Source organism: Mesitornis unicolor, unplaced genomic scaffold (assembly GCF_000695765.1).
Source record: "Mesitornis unicolor isolate BGI_N332 unplaced genomic scaffold, ASM69576v1 scaffold9494, whole genome shotgun sequence".
Lineage (NCBI taxonomy): Eukaryota > Metazoa > Chordata > Aves > Mesitornithiformes > Mesitornithidae > Mesitornis > Mesitornis unicolor.
Window position 1 is genome coordinate 3,620 of NW_010179424.1, and position 9,306 is coordinate 12,925.

At 37.8% G+C, this 9,306-nt stretch overlaps 1 protein-coding gene across 1 annotated transcript in view; it reads left to right on the forward strand.

Moving 5' to 3' along the window:
- Positions 1-306: 306 nt before the first annotated feature.
- LOC104539285 (microtubule-associated serine/threonine-protein kinase 4-like) overlaps positions 307-9,306 on the forward strand; it is a 33,146-nt gene continuing 24,146 nt past the window's right edge. Inside the window, exons 1-4 of the mRNA XM_010182764.1 lie at positions 307-458; positions 2,411-2,486; positions 3,845-4,054; positions 6,477-6,578. Of these exons, the coding sequence (XP_010181066.1) occupies positions 433-458; positions 2,411-2,486; positions 3,845-4,054; positions 6,477-6,578 (414 nt within the window). The 5' untranslated portion in view covers positions 307-432. The remainder of the gene's footprint in view (positions 459-2,410; positions 2,487-3,844; positions 4,055-6,476; positions 6,579-9,306) is intronic.

The following is a 9,306-nucleotide window of genomic DNA, read 5'->3' on the forward strand; positions in this document are numbered from 1 at the left end:
TATTTATATATTAGTGTGTGTTACTGACATCAGATGTCATCTTTGTCAAAGAGGAAATTTGAACTTTTGAAATACAATGTCTCTTTCTTCTGGTATTAAGTAGGTTATTTGTTTTTTATACCTAGTCTGTTTAGCTTATTAAGTTCAGACTAAATACTCTTTTTTGTCTTTAAATTTGTCATTAGGCATGGGAAACAGTAACTGTAATTTTTAAACTAAGTGGCTTTATTCATGAGCACTGAATATGGTCTTGAAAATGTCCACTCTGAGAGAAGCTCGTGTTCTGTTCTGCTCTTGTAGTCATCCTGCTCATCCCAAGAGAAGCTACACCAGTTACCATATCAACCGACACCTGATGAGCTACATTTTTTGTCTAAACATTTCTGTACCACTGAGAGCATTGCCAGTGATAGCAGATGCAGGACCACTGCAATGCGCCCTCGGTCCCGAAGTCTCAGGTGAGTTTGTTTCTCTGGAAACAGGTTCAATCTAAATTCACATGTCCTGGAGCATCATGGTTTTATACATTGGAAGTATTCACTATTTTTGTAATTGCTGAAGTATAATTCAAGAGGTACACGTCTGAGGCTGAGTTATGAATAGTTCATTTAAATTCTTCCTCCTAATTTTGATCATGACTTACTTCAGTGGTTAACATTGTAAGCTAGGCCTAAAGGATGGCAACAAACCCTGTCTTGTTGTCAGTGTTGGTCTGACTATAGCTATAGTTCTCTTTCAGAGCTCAAACTGTTATCATTGAAGTATTTGCAAAACTAATTCAAAATGTATTTATATCCTAGGACTATCTGGAAAGAAATGTGATAAAGAACAAATGGGGTGAGGGGAGGCAGGTTTATGCATCAATTTCTCGTCTTCAACCAAGATAAACTTCAGTTTCATGTTTACCAAAGGCTAGACCTCTGCATTTTATTTGCAGTGGCCATTTGTGTAAATGTGTGTTGTCCCAGATCAGTTCTAAACTGTCAGAATAGTTTAGGTTTGGAAAATGTAGATGCTAAGGTGTTTTTTTTTAAAGAACTGTAAGGGGAAAAAAAAGGAAGTATTATTTCTAATTGTCGTATTGATTCAAAAGTTTGAAGTTTCACAGGTATACAAATCTTAAGGATTTAGGTTTTTAGTGCAAAATATTTTAACTCTGCTTTTATATTATTTTATTTTAAAATCTGTGTAGACTGTTGTTACAAATGAGGTTGCTACCTGCATGAAACTGCACAATTACTAAGAAAAAGAATCCAGTTTCTCTGTTAGAAGATTACAACTTGTACCGTATTTTTTGCCACATCTTTATTTTTTCAATTTCTGTTATGCTTTTAACACTTAGAAAATGAAAATATTCCATTTGATCTCACAGAATGGGTACAAATGCTCCAGGGAAAAAAGAAGAGCCAAGCATTTTCAGAAGAGGGATTATGCTGCAGAAGTGTTGTGATGAAATTGTGTACCTACCTGGTCCTCGGTGTATTTGTTTGTGGATGTCTGTAACAGATTGTCCATATCAGTTAAAGGGCACCATTGTGATACTCTGGGACAAATGTTAGTGTTCATTTTTGTCCTTTTCAAAAGCCAGAAGCTAGTTCTTCTGCTCATGCAAGAAACTCCCGTGTGTGTGTTACGATAGATTCACTCCTAGAGCATAGCATGCTTTTTGTGTGGTCTTTTTCCTACTTGCGTCTTTTAGACCAGACTGAATGGGGCAATGTCACCAAGCCAAGAAGATCAGATAGAGATTTTTCAAAGGAACTGATATCCCAGGGTAGCACAAAGCAGTTCTGTGGATTAGCTGAGGCCATGGGTACCTTTTCTGGATTGTTTTCCTGCCAGTCTTGCGCTTTTCTTACTGGTGCATTGATGGAACCCATATACATGTATGGCATTATTTGTAGGATGTTGCTGCCTTTATCTGCTGGTCAAACTGGAAGTAGTTTGCTTTGATGCTTTTTTAATGATCTGTTTAAAAAATAAAAAAGTACTCATTCTTCACAACTTTTTCACGTGCTGCTAACAGAGTTCTTGGTCAAGTCTTGTGATTTTGATTGTATGTAACCTTCAAGGGGCAGACATAACCATAATTAACAGTTAAGTATATCTCTGATGCGCTTCTGAGAAAGAGGAGATGTTCACAAGTACTGCAAAACTGCCTGTATTCTGAAGTGTGGTTGTAAACTAAGAAAATAACATAGGTAGCAGTTAAATGTCAAGCACATGAAATAATCTTTTAAGGCCTGGTCAGAAATGGCAGAAGGGGAACCAAGTGTACCACTGATGAGAATGTAACTTTCCAGCGAAACTTCTGTTAATTTTTTGTTGTAAATAAACCGTACAAAAATATAATAATGAACTTTAGTTCGTGTTGAGACAAGTTTAAAGGGATAATTTGCTTTGTTTGCAGCCCTGGACGTTCTCCTGCCTGCTGTGACAATGAAATAATTATGATGAACCATGTCTACAAAGAAAGGTTCCCAAAGGTAATGAATTATATTTAAGATACCCAGCATCTAAATTGATAGGCTACGTAAGTTTTAAGTAAGTGGTGTTTTTGTTATGGGAACTAATGATCCAACCCTGTAATGGCTTTCAAAAAGCATCACCAAGCTCTTATTACAAAGATAAAATCACAATAAGAAAAATCCCTGCTGGGAACTGGACATTCATTTGGCAAAGCTGCTGGTTTTGAAATGAATCATGCTGGTAATACATCTTGCTTACTGGAAAGTGATGGTACACTCGATTTCAGTAGGTTGTATGTACTACATGTGGCAAATGTATACTGTTCTTGGTTTACTAAGTCTTGTGCAGCACCTGCTGATATACCTCCAAATTCCTTCCTTTAGTGTCATTTACTCCTTTTCACAAACACTCATTGTATACCTATTTTAATTGTGAACATCAGTACACAGTTGTGGGAGTTTGACTAATACTAAATGAGAGACACGCCGCTGTTGTGTCCAGAGATCTGAGACAAATTATTTCCTAGGTGCAGATGTGTAAGAGCACTCTGCTCTTAATTTCTCTTGGGATTTTGATGATCCTGGGAAAACAAAATTAAATAAAGCTTATACTGTTCAAAAAATGCCTTAAAATTGTAGAAATTTCTTCATAGGAATATGAAGTGAGATTTGTCAGAGTTTGCAGAGCGATTGAGCAAAAATCTGAAGTGTGGGACGACCCACTCATTTCAGTGCTCGAGATATGAACTAAGACATGTGGGATTACTTTTTATTATTAAAAATATCTTCAAGGTTTTCTTAAACATCTGCAGTTCTGTGAGAACCAGGCAGTTGGTTCTGTAAAATAGACACATTTAGCAACCTGCAGACACACATGACAGCACCTCTGAGCCTGTGGTGCTTTTAATCAGTCAGTGTGCATTCAGACTCTGTCCAGTGAAATATTTTTGTGGTATAACCTGATGAAAGTAAGGAAGATACTTTTGTCTGTAGTATCTGCAGTTTTAGCAAAACAGACAAATAGACTTCCATGAATTCTCTTTTTAAAAATTTTTTTACTTTGTCTTAAAGTTTTAGTCATGGGTGGTCCTTTAGTTCTTTTTAGTTATTATCACAAGATCAGTGAATCGCTAATGGCAGACAAAAGGGAGGATCTCTGTAGCAGAACAGTAAGGCTGTTGCTTTTCTTGACTGGAAAAAAAAATGTAATCTGATACATTACTCTTCTGTTTGCTTACTTTTTTGCGTCAGTCATTTCATATATTCCACCTAGGTAACTTCTTAAGCAGTATAGAGACATTGCAGGATCGGCAATAAGCTTTGTGGCTGTTTGTTTAATGTAAAACTGATTTAACATATTGTGTGTCTGTCTGTAGGCCACAGCTCAGATGGAAGAGAGGCTTCAGGACATCATAACAAATTACTCCCCAGATAATGTCCTTCCCCTGGCAGATGGAGTGCTCAGTTTTACCCATCATCAGATCACAGAACTGGCTCGAGATTGTTTGGATAAATCCCACCAAGGCCTCATAACATCACGATACTTCCTTGAATTACAGCAGAAATTAGACAAATTGCTACAGGAGGTATGAGCCATGAGATTACTGTTAAGTTTGCTTGAAAGATTGTTTAAATCTGTTTGCTTAGAAATTCTTGTTGTGCAGTAATCATCACTGTTCGCTCAAATAATGGTCAGATGGGTATTCGTAGCAGTTTTAGTCTATATAATGACCACTACAAAGACTATAAGGCATCCTGGTGTACTAGCCTGGAATAGATGCACTGTAAAGATTTCAGAAACTACAGCATTTTGTCATGCAGTGCAAGCTATAAATACCTTACAGAAGTGTGTGCATAAACCCTAAATGAGGACGCTTAGTATTCCATTTACTGTGGATAAATGAGGAAACATTACAGTTTCCACTTTATCAACCCTACTGCTTGAGAAAGCAGACAGCAACCCCTAGCTTTCCATTAGCTGGAGGTTATTTAATTTAAATATTTATAATATTCCTTTCATAATTAAACTGTTTATGAACAGAAATAATGTAATTTCTTAAAGCGTTGAAAGTTCCATACAATAGTCAGGTAAATGAATTAAGAACAACTTGGGAGTTTGACAAAACAAACGTGCTATGACATAACTATGGTTTATGAATGCATCATGTTTAAAACAGTGAGTACAGCATGTAATGTACTCACTTGCATGGGATTTGACAGCACATTCTGAGCAAAAGTTGAAGTGATAGGCCAGCAAATTTTATATCAACTTGGAATTTTCCAACTGAGATTTTAGGATACCGTGCCCGTCTTAATTTATGTCTTTCCTTCTGCTTTCTTTTGAATGCAGGAGCATTCAAAAAAGTTTTGGTTTATTTTTTTTCCCCTGTGCTGCTTTTTTATTAACGCCCATTCAGTAATTAATTTTCTGCAACTACTGTATTTTGAACTTTTTATCTTCATAAAGCAATGCAAAACTTAAGACATCAGTGATCTTTTTCTGGGTTATTGAAACCCTATTTTTTAAAGAGAAAATACATAAAGCTTGCTCGCTAGTCAAAAGGAAGTTTGAACTAGTGCCATTCTTGTGAAGTGCTCACATTTTATAAGGCCAAAGTGTGGGCACAGTTGACCAGTTGACTAGAGATACCCTACTATGAGTTATGTTATGCTAATGATAATATTCAAATGCAAGGAAACATGTTTAAATCAAGATTCACTGAACCACTCTGAATCACTTTAAATGGCTACACAATAAGTACAGTTTAGAGTACATGTTTACCCATTGACTTAACTCCCCGTAACCCCCAGTTTTGCTGGTGATTGAAATAGACAGGTGTTTTGTTTACAAAAGAGTTTTCTTTGGTCTCGGTTGATAGTGTGCAGAACACAAATGTCCCAGTAAAATTCTTCTGTAACCTATTGTAAAGTGCTAGATGGTATTAGTGCCTTTTTCTTTTTCCTTCTTTACACTTCACAGATTAATTTTTCTTAAATATTTGATGTTGTCTTAAAATTGTAGTATTTATACTAAGAGCAATATGTAGCTTCATATTTTCATAGCATTTTTTAAACTTAAAAGATAAAATATATATATTGTATAAAAAGTACTTATTTCTCCATATTAATAACTTCTAAAATGTTAGGTTTTTAATTCTTTGTGGTTTTGAATAAGCAAGAGATAAGGAAAAACTTAAGTACACAGTTTCTACTCTTCAGAACAAAGAAATGCTTTGATATTTGAGTGAAGGGCTATTCGTCTATTTTAATGAGGAGAACAATACCGTTTCTTTGTATTCATTAGCATCCTTAAATTATATCATTAGTTCTTAGAGGTTAACATTTGAAAGAAATTTGAAATGCAACACAGACCATTGTGCAAATGTCATCAAACCTGCTAGAAATATTTTCTGTATTTATTCTTTTACAGCATTTTCCCCCACCTTTATTGTCACCTTTGTAGAACTTAGTTTTTCGTTGTCCGTCTTTCTACACATACCTTTATGTAGAGCCTCTCTGCAAGTGTGGTTTTATATGCATGTGTCATTGTCATTTTAGTATGACACATGGCCATAGGAAGCCCGTATCAATTTGGCATGGATGTAGCTTATGTTTATTACTATTACTTAGGTCAGCTTTCAGATAATCCTAAAGTCATTAACAAATTGAGGCACAACTACTCTACGTATCGAGATGCATGTTGTATTGAAATGTATTACCTTTTACAAAGCAAGTGGTAATAATACCAAATAAGTTATATTAAAACTAAAAAGGTAGTAGTTAGTATTACGTCCATTGTAAGCACTTTTATTTTATTGTTACAGAGTTAGAATTGTTCAAGCAGGATTGCTTCACTTAGAAGTTAACAGCATTGCTGCTTGTTTCTGCAGGCATCTTGAAACTGACAAACTGTCTCGCGTTTGTGCTTCCAACCCTCAAAGGTTTGAATTTCCTGAGTAGTTAATTGAATGCAGTTTGTTTTATTGTCACTTTATTTTTTTCTTTTAGGCTCAAGAGCGATCAGAGAGTGGAGAACTGGCATTTATTAAACAACTTGTCCGAAAAATTCTGATAGTTATTGCTCGACCCGCTCGCTTACTGGAATGCCTGGTAAGATCATGCTCACTGTAAGGAGTGTAGCAAAGTTTCTGAGTTAATATTCAAGTTTTTTTAAACTTCAGTTAGAGGAGCAGGGCTTCATTGTTGCTGGGATCCTTTCTGCTTTTATTTCAGAAATGTGGGTCTGGCAAGGACCTCCTACTGTTGTATTAGTATTTGTAATACCAGGGATCCAGTGTTACAGAATCCCTTTCATCGACTGAGAAAGCTCCAGTTTGAAACCAGTTGGGTTCTTCTAATGTTTTGTTAGACTTTGCTTTCCCTTGGGAAGACAGTCCCGGAATTGTAATTGCTTAGTGGTTTTCCCGTCGTTCTTCCAAGTTTCATAACTGCATTTCACTCAAGAGCTGCCAGGGCTATAAGCAGCTTGCAGTCACCTCTGGTACCTAATCTGGCTGGAAGAGAAGCAGAGAGGTTAGGAAACCTGGATATACAGATAGAGTTATCCAGGGACCAGAGGGAACAGAAGAGTTAACTTATTATGCATGATTATAGCACTGATGTTGCCAGGCTGGGCTAGCTTGTGTGAGGTGGTGTGGGTGTGTTTCTGCTTTGCCTGTCCTCAGTGGGGGAGTTAGGGTGGCTCAGGTGCAGTGGCTCAGGTTGCTCCTATGCACAGAGCCAGCATACTCTGGTTCTTCAGTGGTACTAATAAAGCCTTGCAGGACACAGTGTGCTCAAGAGGACAGCACAGACACCCAGATACCGTGTAGGAGCCAGCCTGAGTCCAGCAGGCCTGGCAGGCAGCCTGAGCTGACTTTATTGAGCCACTCTGCTTGCAAGTACCAAGATCAGTGTTAGTGCTGCATACAGCTAGTTGAGGCTGGCAAGACTTATGTGGGAGCTGCTAACCTGCTGCTGGGCTCAAGTTATGCCTGAAAAATGTCAGAACTGTGTTTGCATGGCACTGAATCTGAGCTAATAAGTCTTTCCAACCTGATTTTGGCTCTGTGCTGTCTCTTTTCATGTGTGACACAGTTAATCCACAAACTGGCTCGTTCAGCCATGGGCATTTTGAGAGCTGCCTCTGTTTTGTTTTGGAAACACTATGTCTCAGAGTTCCCAGTAACAGTTTGTTCATGATTTGCAGTTCAGAAGGAGTCTAAAATAAGTCTATATGCTCAGAATCAGCAAGAAAGAGATGTTAAAAAAAAAAAAAAAGGCAGGCTTTGTAGAAGAGGACGCCTTAGCATGTCCTGCCTCTGCCACTGAATCCAAACTTGTGTTACTCCTTCACCCTGAATTGCTCATTCCATATCTAGTATGATCTTCCCTGCTCCATTGACAGGATTCACATAACCTTTCTCCAGCTACTGACCCAGTTTCTCACAGGATGTCTTGTCTTCCCTCTGCTCTGCATCCATCTCTATCATCACACATCCAAAAATACCCTTAAATATATCCTGTGGTCTGACAGATGAAGACTTCTTTAGGATTTGTCCTTCCCTTCCTCGCTTGCTGACTCTCTCCCACCTACTCCTGCCCCCAGCGTCATCATTGTCTCTGAGCTTTTTAGTGCAGGTTCTGTCCTGTTTACCTGTTTACCTGTTAGTTCATTCTCCGGTATGCTGAGTTTTGTAGCAGGCTAGTCCAAATCTCCGTTCGCTTAGCTCCCAGTTTCTGCCCCTGGAATTTTATCCTAAGTTACTTCTGTGTTACCATGCTTCAGGTAGAGCTGCCATACATCCTGTATCCCTCCTTTTTTTGCGCCTGCCGAGGCAGGTGGAAGTACATATGACTGTGTCTGTAGTTCAGAGTTTCAGAGCAGCAATTGCAGAGAAAGCCAGCACAGCTTCCTGAGAGTGTTCTTACTTCAAATGAGATCTTTAGGAGGTTTAAGCTGGAATGTAACAACTCTGCACGGTTACTGCGGGTAACTTGAACAAATTTAGGCATGCTGTCAACAAACCAGTACATTTCTCATGCAAATGGGTGTTAAGCCTACTCCATTAACATAACTGAAATCATGTAATCTTACCAGAACAATATTGTTGTTTTTCCATAGCTTCCCTATGGAAACTTTTGTATAATATTGGCTGACATGTTAGAATGTCTGTCTGAAATAGATACTGGATATAGAAAACTTCAGCCTCTGTAAAAAAGTTTGTAGCGTTGTCGGAAATCAATCCAGGACTGTTGTCATGAGAAATTTCAGATACCATGCAGTAATGCTGTCGGTTTTCCTATGGTAGTCTTGGCTCAGGTGTTCATGGTATGTGAATTCTTGTTTTTATTCATTTGATAATCAAATGAGTAAAGCTTTTTCAGTCTCATGTGTGCCAAAAGTGACTGCCAAATCCTGAAGGATTGTTGCCATTTGCACACAGAAAATGAAACACCGAGTTGAAAGTAGAGATCAGAAAATAATTTGTTGGTTCTAATTATTTGTGTGTATCTGCGTGTGTGTGTGTGTATGTTCAGAAATATTTAGAGATACGTATGATATAAACACACACATATTATTAAAAGTATCTGGTTTGAAATTACCTTGACTTAACAGCCAAGAGGAGAAGCTGTATATCTGCCACTGTAGCAGGTAAGGAGATGATGATGTTTTCGTGATGATGATAGATCCTGGCACACTTTGTCATGCTGTTGTCAACATCCGAGAGATACAGCTGGGGACAGCATGTCAGATGAGGAGAAGAGGGCTTAAACAGCTTGTAATGTTTAGTTACTCTATTCAAACTTTTAGGCACTTTAGCGGAATCCTGAATTT